Genomic DNA, 22,623 nt, shown 5'->3' on the forward strand with positions numbered 1-22,623 from the left:
TAGAATTTATCTCCCCACCGGAGTTTTCTTCTCCATATTTTCAGTTACATCTCAGCTTTTTTAGCCTTTCCCATTTCCATTAGAGAGAGACAAAATGGGATGACACCCTAATTCAAAATATACAACCATTCCATCAGGATTTATATACATCCATTCCATCAGATTTTTAAGGCATTAAGAGGGGCCGGTGAGAGTTTTATAACTCCTAGACCAGTAAACAGATATTAGATATTACAGTTTACCAATACCTTGCAACAGCATTCTATCCCCACCAACTACTAAAGGTAGGGGGAAAAAAAATCAAACAAAACGAAGTCTGTCAATGCTGCCGATTCAAATTATGTACAAAGTGGTTCCTTTCCCCAACCAAAGAAAGAAAAAAGGGTCCTAACATTTAATTAAGTACAACTATGAATACAACATCACTAACATTACGTCCCAATCCTAGGGATTAAAACAATAATGAGTGATTAACTGGAGAAACCTCCATCAAATCATTGTCCAGTATTCAGGAGAGCACACCAAGGAAAGCCGGGTTTGCTTGAAATGCGGTCATTTGTGGTGTGTATGACGACTTCTCTTTTTGGAGTGGCAGTGTGAGTATCTGCAAAAATATGCACATCAAGCTAAACAAATGGAGCATCATGACTCTTTGTTACTCAGCAATAAAACTCAAATGGACTTACAAGTCATCACCATGCTCTTTACCAGTTGACTCCTGTGTTCTCCATGATGGTCCAGCTGCCTGTCAAAAACATCACTTTTAACATGTCTTACTACGAGTCCCAATGATAACTCTTAGCAGAGCACGGCAATAAAATGGTGTTGATTATGTTAGCATAGACTTGCTTAAAGGCTAGTACGTGTGAGATATAATTTTTGTAATAGGCAAATTTCGATGTCAAAACAAGTCTGATCGAGTTGTAATTTCAAGTTACTATATCAAGATCAAGATCGGCTGCGGAATTGAAAGATTGTTTATACTGAGATCTACAAACAAGGAAAGAATAACACTTTAGGAAGTTGTTTCCCACTTAGAACACTATACCTATATGGTATATTCTTCAAGTTACCAAAAACAGGATTTTCCAAGTTGGTTTCAAACCTTTCTTCAGAATTCTGTCAAGTGGGAACCGGTACCAAGTTTGGGAACCGGTTCAAGAACCTTAGCTTCGAAGAATTCAATTCTATCCTTTCGGAACCGGTTCCACATATGGCTACCGGTACCAACTGCTTATACAGTTTAGGATTTCAAGTTTCCTGTTCTGTTTCAAGCTTCCTAGTTGGTTTAGAATACTACCAAAAGTCCTATGCACGAAATTTCCCTTATTTTATGTATGATTAGGTCTTTTAATATTCTATATAAACCTTGATTTTCATCTAGGTTTGTATGGCTTTTGCATTACAACTTCATATTTCATAAAAACCTTAGAGGGAGATTTTTGCAAAAAATCAAAGTTGATTTTTCTGTTATTCTTTCTAGAACACACACATAAACACAAGAGTGAGTTTAGAGTATTGTTCAAATCCTGATCGTGAACAAAGTCTTGCATCTACAACGATCAGAGAAAAGCAGATCTACTTCTACATCAAATTCAGATATTGAAGAACAGAGGTGAAGCGATCATACTTTGAAAGGGTCAAAGCATTCGAAGAGTGTTTTTTGATCTACCAGCAATCATTCTACAGAGATCAAAAGTAAGCCTGAGGTCAAGTGCTGTTGCACGGGATGTCGCAAAGCCAGAGGATTATTAGCTATTGGTGTTTGGTAGAACGATAGGGTGTGAGCTTGAGTCAAAGTTCAGTATACTTTGTTTCTAATATAGTGAATCGGTTTACTTTGGACTGCACAGTCCACGAGGTTTTTCCCGCGCAAACAGTTGGTCTATTTTACCAATTACGGTTTCCTCGCTAAAAATCCTGGTGTCATCTCTAACTCTATTACTTTGCTTTATTTTATCTTGCATGTGATTAATTGATTAATTGATTAATTGCTAAAATAAGTAAAGTTAGAAAGACACAGATCTGTTTCTAAAAATACAAAATTTTCTAAATCTTCCGCTGTATATACTCACAGTACGAGTTCACCAACCTCCTCCTACATAAACCAACAACCAATTTTATAGTTCATATCCTTTATGTTTCAACTACAGAACTACTAAGTTCCAACCTAATAGAGGGGTGACCTATATAGTTATAGAATTCAGTAGATGAGTCATGAATGCCTGTCAAGTCTGTATTTTGCACCTATAGATCATTTTATTTTTTCAACACTCTTGCAGTTGGATCCAAAAGAGTATATGAACCCTATTTCAGCTACTATTTTATATAAATTTTAAACGTGAGTAGACTTAACAAGGATAATACTAGTGGAAGAGGAAGACCAAAGTGAATGTGGGTAAAATTAGTACGGAAATATATGGAAAGAATATGGATTGACTGAACCTATGGCCTTAAATAGAGCGGAACGGAAACATATGATTCATGTAGCCGACCCCAAGTAATTGAGAATAGACTTGGCGGTGGTGGTTATTTTTATTTAATTTACTATAACTGTCTTTCTCAACGTTGGCAGAAATGCGAATGTTGAGATGGATGTGCAGTAGATGGTTGGAGTAGCACAGATTGGAGATAAAATGAGAGAAAATCGGCTAAGATGGTTTGTACATGTGCAAAGAAGACCTTTAAGTGTGTCAGTTAGGAAAAATGACATAGTCCATAATCCACATTGAGGGTAATACTACGGAAGAGGAAGACCAATGTTAACGTGAGTAGAATTAGTTAGGAAGGATATGATAGCATATGGATTAATTGAGGCTATGGCCTTAAATAAAGTGGAATGGAAACATAGAATTCATGTAGCCGACCCTAAGTAGTTGGGAAAAAGGCTTTATTGTTGTTGTTGGTCTTCCTCAATGTGGAACATATTGTCCTCTCCCAACACTGCCAATCTATTATTGAAGTTCATATTATCATCAATAAGTACTGTCCAACTTGTAAACCCAAACAAAAGATTTCCTAAATCAACACTGGGTCGTGTGTGGACAGATAAGAAAGATGCATCAAATTCAAAACACCTACAAGAACTTGGGCAATCAAAATTCCAATGCTAGTCAATAAATGAGCTAACTATACACCTTTAACAATAGTGATTAAATTTTTAATAAATACGCAGCATCTCCCTTGTCTCCATCTACGCCATCCGCAAAAGAAATTGTTGGATGACCCAAGTAAAACTAGAGAAAAAAATATATTAAAAGAAAAAGATAAAGGAGACCTCCTTCGTTTTCTTTTTTTTTTGGGGGGGGGAGAGGGAGGGTGTACAGGACTGCAACCACCAAGAATTAACAAGGTATCTCATCCACCCACAAAGACAATGTTGGAAGGTTCAAACCCCAAACAGGATAGAGTGAGTGGAGAAGTAACATGGAATAAAGCAAATTGAGCGATTATACTAATCTTACGTCGGTGGAATAATATCAGAGAAGTATACTAACATGGTGATATAATTGCTTGTTGCTTCTGCTATGGACCTCCAAGTATTCTTCATATGACTGCAGTAAATAAACAAGGATAATTCATTTGTCAAGGAAAGAAATTATCAAATGAAGGTCATTACAATTTGAAGAAAAGGTTACTCCACTATGAATAAGTTTGATGCAATATTGATTTGCTGAGATGGGAACATATGATGCATGTAATCAAATCAATAATTCAGGAAGTCTTATTAGGTTCAGAATTAAGTTCATAGACAGTATCTCAGTTTCAGTAACAGTTTATTTAATTTAGATTTAAATTTTTATTTCCGTACCCACAATTTTGTTAACTTATAAGAAACTTTCCATGGTAGTGAGAGCCTTGTTCTGGAAGTTATTTTCCATATTTCTACGGGTAATAGGTTGTTCTGGTTTTTTAGGGTTAAATGCTAAAGCCTAAATAAAGGCTCAAGCTAGGGCTGTAAAGGGGAGAGAAAATTTTGTAGAAATTAAATTATTAAAGAGATTTCATCCTCTAACTTTTTTGTATTCTCCTCTCTCTCTCTCTCTCTTCTTTTCTTTTTGTTCATCTATCTTGTGATTTAAAAAGCATGGAAGTCAGGTCCACGTCCTGCCTCTCACAATTCTTCTTCTACCTTATTATCTCCTCCTCTTCCTCTTCCCCCATCCTTTCTTCTTCCCTTATTTTATTTATTTTATTTATTTTATATATATTTTAAGCAGCATCCAAAAGATGGTGCTGGCTTTGTTAATAGGTGAGAGTTCAATGGCATTAATTCTCATGTAGATTCTCCTATCAGGTTGTCATGTGGACTGCTCTACAGAAACTATGCATGCCATGTGTTCTTCTGTAAATCATCGGCTCTCCTAAATTCCTAATACAGTGATTTCCCAAATATACCTCTGGCTGCCCTTCCACATCTGGAAGCCATCACTCGAGAGTGATGAGAAATCAGTAAAGGCACTTTATGGCTTGATAACTGTCAAGGTCTGACGCAGGGCAGGGGGACCTTTCTCAATGAAGCGGTCCTGTGCTTACTGTTTGCATGGTCCCATACCATGCCACCAGGATTGATGTCCGGAGGTTCTTGGTTCGATGGTAAGAACGGGGACAAACTGGAGCATCTCCAAAATGGCAAGGACACACTTCAGCCTGGCCAAAAGAGCCGAATTGCATTCCCACTGCATGCATAGTAGGCCCGGGTTTGAAAGCTCATATCTATCCACGCTATCTTGGCAGAGTCATGCTCAGAATTTGGGCCATGTGGCCTATGTTCCTCATAGCCCCAAACCCTCTATAAATATGTCCTACAGTGCAAATTAATGCACTAACCGAATGGGATTGAATGCTTTGAACCTTAAAAACACCCTTAGCTGGAAAACCTCGAATTCAGATACTGCCTTGTCTTGCTCCACATCTGTTAGGTTGGCCCCACTCTCACCAGAACTTTTCACTAAATGCGTAAGGAAATCTAACCCCTTTATAACAAATTTCAAAGGAGTTAAAAAATCATTTTTGACCCCTATTTAGACATGAATCAATGGTCCCCCCACCCCCACACACACAAAAAAAAAAAAAAAAAAAAAAAAAAAAAAAAAGGGAAACCAGTTCATATAAACTTTTGTTAATGTTGAATCCGTAAAGAAGTTAGTGATGTAAACTCGAAACATTATGGGACTTGACTTTCTAGGGACCACAGATTTTAGTGATATGTTAAGAAAACTCAGGAGAACTTTCCTACATGTCCATAGATGTGTTCTAGAAAATAAAAGGCATTCCTTTGGCTGACCTTGGAATTAATTGGATGACAAGCGTTCAGGATCTGGGAGTAAGGAAGGAAGTAGGGGGAGCACACTTTGAAATCTTAAGATGACAGTGGTAGGCTGGTATAAAGCAAACATATTAATGCTGTCTACTTCACTACAAGGTAGAAAACATGTCCCCATGTGGCTAATTCATGTCAGTTATGGACCAATCAAATTCCTCTATGAAGGGCCCTTAATTGACCACCATAATTATTCAACCAGTCTCAAGACATAAATACACTCTCCAGTACTATGGCTATCATCTAAAAATTTTACGTAACCAATTTAAGCTAGATGCTTTACCAATCAAGATAGAAAACTATATAAGCCCAAGAGCAGTCTAACACTTTCTGCTGGTTCAGGGGAAAAAAATTTCCTTACCCTGTGTGTCTTCTAAATTTTACAACAGAGAGATGGTCAAGGAAATTCCAACCATTTCAAAAATCATCTAAGATGGAACTCAGCAAGTATTTATAAAACCACCTGTAAGGAAGGATGATGAGAAGCCTAGATAAAACATAAAAAAGTAAAGTCCTAACACTCAACTATTGATACTTCATCTTAACTATGATATTGTGGGGTTACTCAGAAATAAAAGCAACAAAAAGAGTATAAAATGGAAGAACATTGTGATAATACCAATGAAATTTACTACAAAACGCTAGATAAATTTATTTACAGATGTAAGAATGACATAATTTTATGTCAGAAAAACTTTTCCACATTGTTCTGAATAGAGCTAGAAATCATGGCCATTTAGAATACCAGGAATGAACAGCAGCATGTTATGCAATTACAAGCAAGTAAAATGCAAGAAATTGCTCAAAGTGACTTTTAGAAAATGCCATGGTTTGAGTTAATGCACATAAACTATAATCACTTAGAACATAGAAACCAAAATAGAACTCAGTACCATTTCAAGAATATCGTCCTCAGTCAAGGTACTACCAAGGGGGCTTCTCTCTGCAGACCATCGCGAAAAATTGTCCTGGTCCACCTGTACACTAATGTGACTTCCATTAATGTGAGGATGTTTCCTTGTAAAATTATTGATACCCCAGAAGTGACGGGTGAAATCCTAGAAAGAAATACCTCAGATGATCTTTGGCGTTCTAAAGGGAAATTACTAGGTCCAGCTTCATGTTGGTAGAGCAAGGCAGGGTAAAGCATGGGTGTCTGGGACCATGTCATATGTACTGGAGGCACAGTATACTCTTCATCTCGAAAAGCCAATGGATTCCCTATAAAAGGCCTTTCCAGAGGATGATCATCCCTGAAAATTCATTCATGCATAACAAAACAAGGCTCATGAATCTGCATCCGCAAAAATCATTAAAGGAAATGCTTTACCTTTTCAGTTTGACATCCACATCAATATTCCCATCAATGAGTTCACAAAGAGCTTCTCCAATATCCTGAGGTAACTCCTGATAAGAACACATTGACCAGTCATACATCAAAGCCTTCTCCAGGAGCTGTATCATTCACACTCGAGCACCACATCCATATTCAGAAAAGGAAAATAGAGAGTAACTATAATTACCTGGCAGTCTCTGCTTATTTTGACAGGTTTGTTGTTATTCAATGGATTTTTTAGGTGAAGTGTTCTTTGGAAAGGCAAATCACATAACCGGAGCCATTTGACCTTAAAACTGCGTCCCCACTGATTCCTTCCACCAATTCCTTGACTCCAAACATTGTCTTTTCTCCACCCAATGGAAGACATCATTTGGGCATACCCTTGGAAGAAACCACTCATGTTGACACTAAATATTAAAATTACTCTACCAGAATTCTGCAAGACAATCATATGCCTCTATAAAGCATCACGACAAAGAAAACTGTACATGATATTAAACTAAACAGGATCTTACACGAAAGGCTTCCTCCAAAATGGGTTCATTCATGTCTTGAGTCGCCCAAATTCCTCTCTCGATTGATAATTGGATGTTTTCATGGTTTAAACTTTTGATGATAAAATATCTTGTACCATACAATTTATCCTTCTTATTTGCACTAGAATTTCCCACCCGATCAGAACGATGTACTCGTTCCTCTGCCCCAGACTGACGGCCCTCAACTGGTTTGTAGCTTGGGCTCTCTGAAAGAAAATTTCAGCTTATTTGTTCATAACCACTACATAAAAAAAAATTTCAGTATTTGCCATTTTGAATTTTAAGATTGATAAGAAGTACATAGATAAGAAACATTGATTATTCTTAAAAAGGATGTAAACTGGATACAAACTCCTATAGAAATATTGCAATCTATACTATAGATGAGTTACACAAACACATAAATACTATGATAACGAGAGTATTAAGACAGCAGGATAGAGAGGGCAGAACATTAATGATAAAAAAATTGTTTTGGTTGAGTGCAATTTACATATCTGTACACCAGCCAATGGGTGACATCATATGAAAAACACCAAGGGGCACTACCTCTGAACTTCTACAACTATTAAAAATTTTCAAAATCAATTCAATCTTTTTCAAGATTATTATGATGACACGAGACAAAACATACGCAACATTACATTTTTTTAATTCATAAAAGTAATTGATTCGAGTCTCATGCATTCAAAATCTTAAAATTTGGTCGTAGTAAAAGAAGAATCAACTAATGAAAATTTAAAATTGTTTAGTCCAACAAACAAAACTCTATAGTAGTCCTAACTATTTGGGTTCAGCTGCACAAATAATATTTTGCAATATTGCTTTATTCATGACTATAATTTTATTGAAACCATACACCTTCCTATTCTTACATTAAAATACTCTATAGTAGTCCTAACTATTTGTGTTCAGCGGCACAAGTAATGCTTTGCAATAATGCTTTATCCATTACTATTTTATTGAAACCATACACCTTATTCATAAATACTACTGCTTTATCCATGGCTATTTTATTGATACATATACCTCAACTTTTATCAATTTTTTCTTCTCCCTTGCCCTACCAATACCGCAGCATAACCAAGTCACTCTTCCTACTTGTGCAATTATAGATCTTCGTTTCACATGGTCAAACTATCCTATTTCTTGATTTATCCCCAATTGGTTTTCCTTCCAACTTCCTTATTATTATTTATTTTTTTGGGCTAAAAAAGATAAGTTGTATCAATCAAAAATAAATAGATAAATAATAATAACCTCTAACTTCTAATAAATGTGTTTATCTTAAAATTAATCCTCTCTTGTCTAACTACATATTTAATCAAAATTTTCATATTTCAGCAATACATTTTGGCGATGTTCATTGTATCAACATGTTCTTAATTACTCAGAATTCTTCTCCATTAAAGCATGAATGGTGCTATAGTTTTGACACAATTACCATCACCAATTAAAGAACTACGCAGAAGCACTCATTCATCCACTAGCACGAAAACACTTCAATTATATTTGTGCAATATCATTTCCAATCATGCCCTTCTTATAGATATCCGGGTTTTGATCCTAGAAAAAGAAAATTCAATTCTATCATATCATCTTTCAATGCTTCGTCAGTAATCACCTTTTGCTATAAACATTGTTTCTAATATACAGTTCACCCATACTTTAGTTTAATCAATTAAAAATATCTCACACTGAATGGCATGCAGTGTGAAGCTTGACCATAGCAACAGTGCATGCCTGATTAAAGCCCTGTCCAGTGCAACAGTGCATGCCTGACTAAGCTTTTGCAACACAAATTCAGGCAGCTAGGTGTTTCAGTGTTCATCAAAAACTGGCTCCATAGGCCTTCCTTGGAGTACTCATCAGATATTGCTGGAGAATACCGGTTACCAAAATTATCAAGAACATCACCACATTCCCCTACATCAACCTCCTGAGGCTCTTGATCATAGATGAGCTATAGCTCCTTGTCACACCCACTCTGTTACATGGACTCATCAAAAGTAGCGAAGTACCCGTGCCGGACACATACCTCGGACATGGGTATGGGATATGTGTCCGACAATTTTAGTTGGACATGTATTTAAAAAACATATCCAATCATTCGATTACATTATTATTACTTTAAAATGAGTTAAATGCCTATATTGAACATTATATTAGATAACAACATTACTTTACTCTAGAAAATAAAATAAAATAATTAATAAAATGAATATTTAGCCGTGTCCATGTGTCCTTCTATTTGGAGATTTGGCACGTCCGACGCATGGATACATACCCGTGTCTGACACCCGTATCCGAGTCCATGTAACATAGCACACCCATAATCATGATTTAGCTCCATATGATTCTCCCTTGGCGGTTGTTCCTAGGGTTGGGTCAGAGATCCCTAACAGAACGCTAGGTGGTTGCCACATCTCCTCTTCGTCATTGAGATTATCAGTTTCTCCTTTTTAGACATTGAAACTTCTACATCAGATTCTTCACTGAAGTCCATTTTTTGTGGAAATTCAGAGTGCAGCGGTTGATTTTCTCCTAATTCATGACCATCACCAACACACCAAACTACTCCCTTGGCAATTTCTGCACTTCTTGTGGTAAAGCAGCCACTTGAAGGTTAAATCTACTAAAAGCTCATCAATCTGCTTAGGCAGCCACTTGATGGGTTATATCTACCAAAACCTCATTCCACTGCTTCTGAGTGAGCTGTCCTCTTATTTCCATATGTTCAAAGAGCAGCATCGAGGGATTCAGAACTTGCTCTGATACAAAAAGCAATGGAGCAAGGAAAAGGAACAAAAAAGCAGCGAAGAGGATAACTGAAAAATGAAATAAAACTAGATTTAATCACCCAAACACAAGCAACAGTAGCAATAGAATAAGATAACACCCTAAACAGCTGCTCTTCTTCCCAAATCTCAGGAAACAACTTAAATACTCAATGTAGAGTTGTAAACCCTAATTTCATCACTCTTAAAGGCCCGACCAAAATTATGATTGAAGTTCTCAAAATTTGCTTCCTATTTCTGAAAAATATTCCTGAAATTAAAATGCCTTTTAACTGAGTAACAGAAACAAATTGATTCATCACCACGTCGGTCCTTAGACTCCACTATTTGATGCTGGAATTTTTTGACTAAGGGCTGCATTACCAGTACTAAAGAGAACTTCGGTGGTTTTTTCCCAAGTTTGCAGTGGCTTTTATGTCTCTATGCCTTGTGTGTGTGTGTTCTTATTTCCTTCAAGAAGAACTCTTTCTATGGTTTGTATTATTTTCTCCTTCAATATAAAAATAAAAAATAATCGAAACTAACACAACTACTGCTGCTGCTCTTATTCTTATCATTCTGCTATGGATGATCTGGCATAAAATTTGAACTTTCTACGTGTCTCAAATTGTCTAGCAATAGTTTAACACTTCCTTCAGTTTACATTAGTTCTGGCAGTGCATCAGAATAAATGTACCTTGAATAACTGTTGGTTTCTGTTGTGTCTTGATGGTTTGCTTAAGAAAATTTGAACTACACAGTGTATGTCCCAACTTATGTGGGGTGCTTTGAGGAGAAGATTAGGAACACACCTAACCTTTATTATTTTGAACAAAGTGGCTGCAATAGCACTCAAATTTGCATCCTTACACTTGTTGGGCTAAGTGTTTACCATTGCACCAGGCTTAAGAATATAAAACAAAAGGAAGAAAAACAATGGAAGAAAATAATATCAAGCAGTTTGCTAATTAAGGCTGGTCCCTCATAGTTTATAACTAATACTAGTTTCTTGTGACATAAACAAGGGTCACCTCCCTGAGGTTTGACCTAATTACACTCGGCTGAAACTTTTTAAAAATCTTGCAATGACCTCCCCTCTAACAGAATCCAGCTCACGGGCGTTAATTTTAAAATGAAATGACCTTTATACCCCCATTATTTAACATACAAAAATACCAAAAATATCCGCAAATGTGAAATGACCAAATTGCCCAAAGGAGACTTAGTGTCAGAAATGCAAGAGCCCATCAAATCCCTAAGTTCCTCCATCTTCTCTTGTACACCATTGCAGACCCTTCAACTAGGGTTTACTTTATCAGTAACTCAATTACAGTGAAGAAACACTAAGGGCCAGTTTGGTTGGAAAGAAATGGAGGGAAAAGAAAATAAAGGAAATTGAAGGATATTGTTTTTTTGTGTTTGATATAAAAGTGTTTGGCATCTCCATATGATGTGATATACCTACAGGTTATATACGCATACATTTAAGTATCTCTTATGTCAAATCTCTATTCCTTCTTCGACTTCTTCAATCTGTAGACCCAAATATTTCACGTTCATTTCATTTTATCTGAGGCCAATTTTGTCCATAAAAAATATATATCTTTTTTTTGGTAAATAAATGTCATTGTAAGATTAACAAAGTCATTTCAGATGGAGGGATGGGCATTTTGGTCCGCACACTCAATTTTGTTGACAGAACAAACGGTTTTCTGTACGGAGGGGGGTATTAGTACCTAGTGTATAAATGTCACAGGAAGATGGTGCAAGACTCTTGAAAAGTTTCATCTGGGTGCAATTAGGTCAAACCTCATGGGAGGTCAGTGTATATAACCCCATAAACAAATGTATACATACTAATAGGATATACTGACAACTAAAAGTTGAAAGTAGTAGTACAAAATATCTACATAAAAATAAATAAAGAAATAAAATTGAACAGCTAAAAGAACTCGTGTCATTTATTACCTGGATCATCCAAATTTTCCATATCATGTTTCCATTCAGTCACTGATGATTCAACTACTGACGCATTTTCCTTCGCAGTATCAGAAGACATATCCTTATTAACCTCCTGTATCATACATAAGCAGAGCCAAGGGAACTGTAAATTAAAGATAAAAAAAAATGTACCTCATGCCAGAATAAACCAATGATAGGAAAAGAAAAATGAAAAAGAAATATTCAAGAAAAATCGTTGATGGAGCTGAATAGCAACACAAGACTTGCAGCTTATTCTTGTTCGCTTGAGGCATGAGTACCTAAATTTCTTCACCTCTAGTTATTTTCCCTACCAAATTACTTCTCCTGGAATACTTCCATTTTTTCAAATTCTTCGCAACAAGTATTGCTACTGCAGATTTTCAGTTAAGGACCTTAACGGACACTTTAAAACCATTAAAATAACTCCTAGGTATCCTAAGTATAATCTTATAATTTTCTGATTTAAAAGTGTCTAAGCGCCCAGTCTATTTCATATAAAAAATAACTTTATTTTTTACGATAGTATTCAAGTTTAGAAACATCCTGCACTACGACCTGAGACCTCACATTAATCTGAGAGCTCAAAATCTCCCCATTTCCAACAACAAATTTCACAGCTTGAAGTAGCGAAACATTAATGTGTGAACAAAATGTTTGAAGATAAGAAAACAAATTTCAACAAGCATCAATCACAAACTTTCCAATTAAGATTTGAAGTGGATAACATAAATCTCTAATCAGTCAAAATGATACATTTGCAGCAAGTATGCTCTAGCTCAAACAAAAACAATTATAAGTAGGTCAAGATATGAAAACCAATACCCAAAATAGTAAAGAAATTTTCAACCCCAAGGCAAAGAACTACTACACTCCAATATTTATGTTTTTTCACTTCTCTATCATAGCAGTAAATAGGACCATGCCCCAAATAAATAATTTAATAAATGGGCCCCTATGAACAGTTAAGAATGAAAAAAAATTAAAAAATTAACACACGCCCCTTCTTTCAAGCCAAGATCATAAAGAATCTCAATTTGGGCTTCTTTTGGCCTTACTTTCTGATGAGCGCTGACAAGTGCGCATTTAAACCCCTTAAGCTCGGGTATTCTAGGACCTTTATCTATCTTACTTTCCCGTTTTAGACTAATTTCATGTTATTACCTTTTTCAGACACTTATCCCCAAAATAAGCTAATTCAGCCAAATTAGAGCATAAAAGAAGCAATCTCAAGCTGAATGGAAGAATGAAGCAAAGTGGTGGAAATCTGAAAGCTTCGATCGATCTCACATTGATCGATCTAGCCATTTCAAGATGGATCCAAGCCTTTGTCCTTATCCAAAAGAATTCACCATCTTCGATTGATCCAACTTTTCTCAGATTGATCGAACTTCCTTAATCTTATCCCCACCTACCACTTTTATCTTTATCCCAAAATATCCTAAAAATATCTCAGATTTGTCTTTATTCTAAAAGGCGTTGCCAAGGATGGATCGATCTCGCCAACATTGGATCGATCTCGCCAAAGTTCGATCGATCTCATCTGAACTCGATCGATCGAACCTCCTCAAGTCCGAATTAAAACAGAGTCTAGCTCATTAAAAGATGGCTCATTGTGCAATCATTAAACGGACCTTAGTGCACGAGTCCAGACCATTGGGAGTGACACTTGAGCCTCCTATATAAGGATTTGGAGCCATTTTAAGAGCATAATTCATCAACATTCATTGATCTTCATATCATATATCATCTATCTTGGAGAGGAGGCTAGAGCTTAAAGAGACATACACTATTCTCGGGAGTTCTTCCATTCTTCTAGGGTTTCAACCAAGGAGAAGAGCATTTCTACCATGAAGATAGCCCTTGAGGGTTGGATGACCACATCAATGAGTGGCTAAACATCTTCTTGGGGCTAGAGTTAGCTCTAAGCATGCCTTCTAGACCTTAATGCTTTGTATTTTGAGGGGATTTGTGTTGTAATGTTATCTTGACACTTGATTTATATATGAATCTTGTTTATACAATGATTTGTGTGGTTTAATACTTCCTATTGATCATTTCATTCTATCCATATGTCTATGTATGCTAGAATAGATGTTCATGTGTCTATCTCTTGGTTTTGTGATGTTGATGCATGTCTATGTGTATTGATGCTATGAATCTAGATATTGTCAAGGCATAGTGCTTAATAGAATACTCTTGTGATTTATTTGATGGTTCATGCTCATTTCTTGATAGATTGTGCCTCTCATTTAGCTTAATTAGTTTAATTTTCATGTTCCTAGCTTAGTTGTAGTATAGTTGCCTTAGTTTCTTAGATGGGAGGACAATCCATGCTTGTTGTTTGATGTTCCATACTTATGAATGCAAGTAGTATTATTCTCTAACTTGTTAGTGTGTTAATTGTGAACTTAAAGGAAGGATTAATGGCTTAGTTTGATATATTGTGCTATTCACTAGGTTGTCTAGACAATGTATGTTTAATGAGTCAATCCATGTTTGTTGATTCAATCAATCACACCTCTTTGTATTGCAACCCATGTTTCCCCTTCATTTATTACACATTGAATGTTTAGAATGGTGATGTTTAGTGGTGACCTTTAGATCCCAACACCTCTCTCTCTTGTTCTCTACCCTTTTATTTACTTTAGTTGCTTAGGCTTCGTTTGGATGGGAAGATTTGGGGGGATTTGGAAAGAAAAGAAAGGAAAGGATAAGGAGTGTTGTGTTTGGATGGGATGATTTGAAGGGGAAAGAAATGATTTGGAAGGATTAGGAAGGATAGCTATCCCTCCAAATCTGTCATTTGGAATCCCTCCAAATCCGTCATTTGGAATCCCTCCAAAATTGACAAGATTTGGAAGGATTTGGAGAGAAATGGAGCTAATGACAAAAATATCTCTCACATGGATGCTGATGACCACAAGCTTCTACGAATTGGCAGTTGCAGAGAGACAGCCGGCTCAAGCTTTGCGAACAGTGACCGAACTGGAACAGCGAGTGATGGAAACGGATAGATATGGGTTTTGATTTGTTTAACAATCTGAAATGATATGCGGATATGGGTTTTGATTTTTACAGTTGCAGAGAGAAAGAGGGGAGGTTGAGAACGAAAAGTCGCCGGAAGTTGCAGAAAAACCTTATGAAAAAAAAAAAACCCTATTTTAAAATAAAACCCATACGGAAAAGAAAGAGAGGAATACCTTATGAAAAAAAAAAAAAAAAAACCCTATTTTAAAAATCAAAATTTCATAAATTCAAACACCAAATCAATCAAATTCACATCAAATTGACACTTGAAACGAGTTTTAGAAACAAAAAACTCTCGGCAACATCATCATCATCCACAAAAAAAATACCTTCAAGCACGCATCAACATAGATCAAGCACGATTCAATAACTAATGGAATTCAGAAACAAAGGTTAGAATTGAACCGATTTTCTTAAACCCAATTCGAATCCCAGCACTACACTGAAAAGCTGATTGCTCGAAGAAGGAACGAGAGAACGAGAGAACGAGAATAGAGAGATGAGGCGATTAGGGAGGCTGAAATGATTTTGCCGACATAGGTTTTGATAATCTGATTTTTGTATATTTTGTAGATTGCAGTTGGAGAGAGAGAGAACGAGAATAGAGAGATGAGGGCTGAAATGATTTTGCCCTACTAACCCTACCAAAAAGGGTAAAATGGTAATTTCATTATTATCATTTCCCTTCTTCTCTCTTTTTTGTGCCATTTAAACAACAATATTGCCAATTCCTTCCTTTTCTCTCCTATTTATCCAAACATGAATATAAATTCATTTCCTTCCCTTTCTTTTCTTTTCTCTTCTCTCATAATCCTTTCCTTTCTTTTCTCTCATGTGTATCCAAACGAAGCCTTAGTATTGCATTCATTTACATTGTAATTTAATCAACCAAACAAACCACCTTTTGATCACTCGACCTACTAACCCTATATATTGTTTCCATTGCAAATACGCCCACAATCCTTTGGGACGATCCCTACTCACCCTAACTATATTTAGTAGTTAGAGTTAGTAGTGGCATTTTATAAATTTAAAACTTAACCACACTATTTTGCACAAATTTGGAGTGTTGCAACGACCACCACCACTTTCAGAAGCCGACATTCAAATGGAGATCAGAAAACCAGTATATAATTTTTGTCCCCCTTCCTCTTCTCTTCTTATTCTATTTTTTTTATTTATTTTATTTATTTTTATTTTTTTTTGTCTCATATTTTGTACGTATTTATGCCAAAATTGGTTAGATATTTTTTGTTTGCACTTAACACATTCCCTATCAGTAAAATCAAGAAAAAAAAAATAATAATAAATTTAATCCACAATTTGCAAAAATTAAATTCCCCGAAACTTCCATAACTTGGTATTCTTCATAATTAACTTGTAGCTATTTTCCAAGGATACCCTAGGGCTGATATATACATATATATATATATATATATATATATATATATATATATATTACACGGTAGTGTACCCGCTTCATTTCATTTCAGTCCAATTGAAATTAGTGATTGTCAGTGTCTGTGCCAGAGTGAGAGAGTGCAAAAAGCTTAGAAATCAAAGCGGACAATAAATATGTCCTCAAATAATCAAAAGTTCAGTCCAATCATTGCAACACGTATAGTTTAGGATGAAAGCATCATTTAAACCCAAATAACAGCATTAGAGAGCATCACACTTGAAATCAAAATCTAAACAATTGCAATAAAATCTCAATAATGATGCATTTACTGTATAGCGCACTTCAAAATCAACCATTTACTAATTAGGAAAACAATCAAAATCAATCTTAAACTAGAAAAACACACATATATGATTTAGGAAAAAAAGCACACACATATATGTATAGCGCATCTAATTCATTCCTGCCAAGTATAACAAGTTATCAAATAGTAGAAGTAGGTTCGAGTGGAAATGGAACGTACCGACCTTTGCAGAGAGAAGCAGAGAACCAAGAACCAAGAGTGTCTCTCTTTGGAGAGAGAGGATTTTGATTCGAGAGCCGAAGAGTGTGTCTGATGATGTTGATAAGTCCCTTGTCCTCCCATAAAAAGCCCATTAGGCCCAACCAAAACTATTTCACAGCCCAAAATAAATATATTTTTAATTGGTTTTTTGTTTTTGTGGGCCCAAGCAAAAGTACTTCACAGCCCAAAACCTTTTATTAATGGGCCAGTCTAGGAGCCATACAATTAAAGCACTATGTGGGCCCATATGAATACATTAATAAAGAAATAATTTATCATCACTAATTCATCTAACAAGATATGATATGGATTTGGTAGATTGAAAATTTGAAAGGAATCTCCAATTTTTTATTTTTTATTGTTCATAAACTATATAATTCCTTCATCGAACTCTATTCGATCTTGTATTAAAAAATTGTTATTTAACTCAGGGCGACTTTTTCTTGTTCAATATTCAAACATATTTAAGATTTTCTTATTACTGATTAGATAAAAATTTTGTCACTAAACTGATTTAGATAATTTTTTTGTCAATTAGTGATTAGTCAAGTTCACTGAACTACTCCTATAAGATAAACCTGGTTTTGGTTCCATTTCATACAGTGCAATACGTAACTTGACCAAAGTTAAAATTGTTAAATCGATTAATAATTTAATATATATTTATAGGGTCCATTTCATAACAATTTAAAATTTCGGAATAACTATGGTCGGACAATAATAACCTCATTGGAATGTCAATTAACCCACCCCACCCTTAGGACAAGTTTGGGATCTTATATATCCTAATTGGGGTTTAAGGGGAGTTCGGAGACGGATTGTAAAACTTACAAAGTCCCATTCCGATTAATAATTAATAGATAAATAAATATATTTTTTAGTTAAAATTTTTCTTTTTCCTTTTCCTTTATTTCTTATAATAATTTTAAATTTTAACAATACTTTTGTTATTATGATTGTTAAATATTTAACCCTATTACAAAAAATTTATTTTAAATTTATTCAAGTTTGAATTGTTTTTCTTAAAAATATTTGCATAGACTTCAATGCGAGGCACTCCGAACCTGGTTTTTTTTTTTAAATTCCATTGGCGGTTTGAGTTTGGGACAGGGTGCCCCATTGACCTGACTCGGCTAGCTCTTGCTCATAACTTACAAAACTTCATTTGAATTTCTCAATCTTTCATTGCACCTCCTATGAAATAATGCTTAATTAGTTAGTTGCTTTGTGTCTCTTTGCTGCAATTATGAATTGGGTTTTTAGCTATTATAGAATATTTTCTATGCAGTCTAATGTCCTCGACCACAATCACCATATACGACTCTTCTCAACCAAAATAACTCAAGAAAGTTATAAAATGTTGCAACTCATTATATGCTTCAGACCAGGACTCAGCAACTCATCGTTTGCTTCTTGGAGGCCATTATTAACTAAAAGGTGCTCTTCGTGTCATGAACACAACAGTTAAACTTCTTAGTCATTGGCAGTGCCTTCATATGATTAATTAGTTGGTCCCATACATGCTTTCTCCATATTAATTTTCTGTTACTCTCAACCTCTCATGAATTGTCACACGCAAAGATAAAAGTGAGGTTTTGTCTAGTATGTGCGAATTTTCTTAGTGAAATGAATATAATAGATTAGCTGCATTTTACATGTTTTAATTCAATAAACTATTTCATTATTATTTAATTTATGTTGCCTTCAGCATCTTTCAGTGTTTTTATTAAGAAATTGATGATCACTGGCTAGACTTGTACCTGCATGCTATTATTAAAAGAGCACAAAACAGAGACTGTTTCAATAGCCATGTCATGAGTTTTGAAAATATAATGTGCATGCTGCTATTCTTCAATACAACCCAGGCAATCTTGTGTGTGTGAGTGTGTGTGTGAGAGTGAGAGTGAGAGAGAGAGCTTCTTCAAATTGATCTAATAATATATCCTTTCCTTTTTCTTTATTGTGATTTGGTGGAGTGAAGTCTGACAAATAATGACAATTCTTAATAATTTTACTAATGATGATTGTAGTTCCATATTTTTCTTTTAATATTTAAAAATAATTGCACAATCAACTTTCTACTGTTTGTAGGCTACCAAGAATCCAATATCATTGGACTCATTTCCACTAATTTATTGCTTGGTTCCTTAATTAACCTTCTTCTAATCAATTGTTCATCTTTTATTTTTCAAATGTAAGGACACCATATATGCATCACATATCAGTATCAATTTCTCAATCAAGAACAAACGTACATTCAACCATAGCTACAAGATAACATATCTCTTTTAATTTTATTTCATCTCACAGAAATCAAACCATGTCTCATGGTAATCAATTTTTAATCAAGAACCAATAATGTAGTATATCTATCATTTTTAATATTTATTGAAAATGACCTGTTTAGATGGATTGACTTGCATGGTCTTTGTAAAAAAATGTATTTATTCAATCCACTACAACTTCCCTTTAGTTCTTCTTTTGATGCTACACTGGGTAGCTCACCTTGAAGTTATTAAGGTGCATTCCGCCTTTTCAAACCCCTTGTCGTGGGCAGTCCCCTGAACTGCACCAATTTTTGCTCTCACCCGTAATTAGGGTAATGCAACATAAACATAAAGTTTGGAAGCTGCTTGTGTCTATATTTTCAAAAGATAGCATTATATCTTGCAGTGACAATCACTGGTTGATTTTGTCGTTTGAGATGGATTATATTTGCTCCTCAACCATTTCTTGCTTCTTCTTCTTCTTCTTCTTCTTATTTTATTTTATTTATTTATTGCAAATGCTAGAATACAGATTATCCTCTAAATTTGCTAGTCAGATCAACGTGTTGTGGAAGTTCTGGAAAAAGTGAGACTAGTTGAAATTTCGAAATCTTAGTGAAGAACTCTGACAGAGTACAAGCCACAAAAAGTCACACTTGCTGGTTTGAGTTTTATAGCATTAAACCTAGTAATGATTGAGTTATTAAACCAATGAATTAAGTAGTCCGATATGGCTATTTTAATGAGCAATAAGACACAAGGTTAACATTCAATAATTTAGATCAGAGCCCATATCTTCATGATCAATGTGTCAAACCTAATATTGTACTTATATGTGTATGTCTCCACTTTTCTTTTCTTTTTTTTATTTCTTTTTTTATTATATTAAAGCAGGGGGAAAAAACCTTAACAGCTACAAATCTACAATGATGATAATGGTGATGGTCCTATATTTCGTAACCATTTGATAATTTTATTTGGTCAGCGATTACTATCAGAGGTGGAGTGATGACAATTTGAGATTGTAATGATATTGAAGTCAGCAGGTCAATCTGTAAAAAAAACTCATCCTTCTTGCAGAAGTTTTAATTATTAGATATTCAATATTGGGAATCCAGAGATGTTGAGATCACTCAATAAGTAGCTCTACATGTCCTCAGCATACATATTGCATTTTAAATATTTCTCCTTTTTTGGGGGTTAAATATGGAGCATACATACATCTATATTGTAGTTCTCTACATGTGAAAGTAATGTATGGCCTCCAAAAGTAGTCCCCTGAGTTTCACTAAATTCGCGAACATTTTCATGCTTAGTACACATCTCCACATCAGAATACCACAGAAAGCAAAAGAGTAATCTGAGCTTAGAATGGGTTCCATTTCTTCATTGTTTCCATTTGACCAAATTGATCCATACCAACAACACACAATCCCAAAAGACATCCTAGTGATCCCTTCTCTGTATGGTAGTAATCTAATGAGCAACCCTGCTTCTGTCTGGAGGCAGAAGTCCTCGAGCACTTCTGAAAAAGCCATTTCTAAACCGAAAGACTATAAGAAGATCAAACATAGAGATGTTGAAAGACAGAGGAGGCAAGAAATGGCTACCCTTTACAAGTCTCTAAGATCACTACTTCCTCTTGAGTATCTCAAGGTCAACTAACCTTTTTCCTTTGTGTGTGTATAATCATAGTTTCCTATAGTTTTTACTTTTTATATGGCTTTATCTATGGATTTCAGGGAAAGAGGTCTATATCTGATCAAATGCACGAGGCAGTTAATTATATAAATCATCTGCAGAAGAGGGTGAAAGAGCTGAATGACAAGATTGATGGGCTAAAAAGACTGTCCAATCCAGATGATATCAAATTTGCTTCAGAATTTTCGCAAAGAAATTGTCTTGGGGACAACATAACAGTTAAAACTTGTAGGACAGGGCTGAAGGTTAATGTAGGCACTGCCTTGAGAGGAGGGCTACCTCTTTCCAAAGTTCTCAGTGTACTAATCCAAGAAGGGCTTTCAATTGTTTGCTGCATTTCTACGAAAGTGAACCAAACATTACTCCACACTATTGAATCAGAGGTACGACTAATCAAATCCCCTTTGAAGAGATTGTTTTTTTTTTTTCTAAAATTATTTATTTGAAACAATGGGTCGTTCCATTTATAATTTTATGCACAGGTGAATGATGGTAGGAGCATTACTGTATCTGAGCTGCAACAGAAATTGAGAGACTTGGTACCCTGATAAGCTAGTGGTTTTACTATTCTTGTACATAGGAAAATTATGTCTGCATTCATGTCTACTGTGATGAAATGCAATATTCTTTGTGATTCATGTGTGTCATTTCATTTTCCTCCAATGTTGTGCCTTGTTCATTTAGCTTCAATTAAAAAGCATCATCATTTTCCATTGATTTTTGTCTATCCTTAATAATAGTACAAGGATAGGACCTCGTGGTATTTCATTTCCTCAACTTTCTGGTTATGTAATATCCATGTCGTGAATACACCTTTGGCAGATTGAATGTGGATTATTTGTTCAATTTTCCTGTTGGAGAGGGCAAATGAACAGTGTCACCTTTTTCTCAAATTTGATCATCATTCATCAGTTACTTCTCTCTCTCATTTTACTTCAGATTTCTAGCATAATTTCATGACCCCTTCTCCTTTTCAAGCCAAAAATAAACCAAGTCAAAAGTTTAAAGAACTATGCTCTTAGCCTCCCATGCATGGATTGTATTGGTTTCTCATTTACCTGTTGGGTCTCTCAGTGGAAGCAGTACCTTTTACAAATTTGCCTTGATCCAAATCTCTTGGCCTAAGCATGAAAAATTATGCCAAATCTATTTAATAAAAGGGTTAGTCAAGTGCACCAGATTTCACTATTGTGGAATCGGGGAGAGTCAGATGTACATGACCTTAACATTATTATATGGGGAGAGGTGATTTTCGTTACATTAAAGAAACCTTACATTGATGTTCCAATGGAGCAATTTTACCGTTGACACAATACATTAGTTTTAACTCTTGCAATACTTAGATAGTAATGATCAAGAACACTTTTTAGGCAAACTGGTGCAACTTGTTTCGAAGTTTCTAATGGGCAACAAAATAGTTGGATTCAAGAGAACTTACTAACCCAGTGCAATACCAATTCATTTTTATTCCTGCAGAACTTTCAAACAAGTATTTTGCGGGACAAAGAAGATCAGGTTCCACCATATTTGCATTCTCATAAAAAATTCCATTTTTTTTTAGCTATTCAAACTTTGCACTAATCATCGAGATCGTCCGTGGCCGTAGTATTTCATACACTGAAAAGATAGAATGTTCAAATCTCTGTAGGAGTATTGTGTGAGTTCTTCCCCCCCCAAAAAAAAAAATCCTAATCCACAGTGTA

The 22,623-nt window shown here is 35.2% G+C and overlaps 2 protein-coding genes across 6 annotated transcripts; one reads left to right on the forward strand and one right to left on the reverse strand.

Moving 5' to 3' along the window:
- Positions 1 to 100: 100 nt before the first annotated feature.
- On the reverse strand, positions 101 to 16,992 carry LOC132283172 (zinc finger CCCH domain-containing protein 45). 5 transcript variants are annotated; one of them, XM_059785097.1, is made up of 10 exons: positions 16,915 to 16,992; positions 11,944 to 12,049; positions 7,178 to 7,404; positions 6,847 to 7,098; positions 6,654 to 6,730; positions 6,396 to 6,576; positions 6,217 to 6,300; positions 3,498 to 3,554; positions 687 to 745; positions 101 to 604 (listed from the first exon to the last, which is right to left on the reverse strand). In XM_059785097.1, exons 2-10 carry the CDS (start codon positions 12,032 to 12,034, stop codon positions 553 to 555), a joined length of 1,080 nt encoding a protein of 359 aa, XP_059641080.1. In that variant the 5' UTR covers positions 12,035 to 12,049; positions 16,915 to 16,992; the 3' UTR covers positions 101 to 552. The 5 variants fall into 5 exon arrangements, 4 of the variants coding, with proteins under 4 accessions (XP_059641080.1, XP_059641079.1, XP_059641081.1 ...); XM_059785096.1 differs by having other exon boundaries at positions 16,911 to 16,992; XM_059785098.1 differs by lacking the exon at positions 3,498 to 3,554 and having other exon boundaries at positions 16,911 to 16,992.
- Positions 16,993 to 20,590: 3,598 nt separating this feature from the next.
- On the forward strand, positions 20,591 to 21,468 carry LOC132281532 (transcription factor bHLH118). Its single transcript, XM_059783231.1, has 3 exons — positions 20,591 to 20,875; positions 20,962 to 21,303; positions 21,403 to 21,468. Exons 1-3 carry the CDS (start codon positions 20,591 to 20,593, stop codon positions 21,466 to 21,468), a joined length of 693 nt encoding a protein of 230 aa, XP_059639214.1.
- The last annotated feature ends 1,155 nt before the right edge of the window (positions 21,469 to 22,623 follow it).

The sequence above is a fragment of the Cornus florida genome, unplaced genomic scaffold, assembly GCF_030987335.1.
Source record: "Cornus florida cultivar Cherokee Brave unplaced genomic scaffold, ASM3098733v1 CherokeeBrave_3.0.0_Hap2_Chr11, whole genome shotgun sequence".
NCBI lineage: Eukaryota > Viridiplantae > Streptophyta > Magnoliopsida > Cornales > Cornaceae > Cornus > Cornus florida.

Coding starts and splice junctions, on each gene's coding strand:
- LOC132283172 (XM_059785097.1), bottom strand. CDS start 12,034: ATGTCTTCTGATACTGCGAAGGAAAATGCGTCAGTAGTTGAATCATCA. Junction 7,405..11,943: donor GGAAAATTTGGATGATCCAG/GTAATAAATGAC, acceptor ATTTTCTTTCAG/AGAGCCCAAGCTACAAACCA. Junction 605..686: donor AAAGAGCATGGTGATGACTT/GTAAGTCCATTT, acceptor ATATTTTTGCAG/ATACTCACACTGCCACTCCA.
- LOC132281532 (XM_059783231.1), top strand. CDS start 20,591: ATGGGTTCCATTTCTTCATTGTTTCCATTTGACCAAATTGATCCATAC. Junction 20,876..20,961: donor TTCCTCTTGAGTATCTCAAG/GTCAACTAACCT, acceptor TATGGATTTCAG/GGAAAGAGGTCTATATCTGA. Junction 21,304..21,402: donor TCCACACTATTGAATCAGAG/GTACGACTAATC, acceptor TTTTATGCACAG/GTGAATGATGGTAGGAGCAT.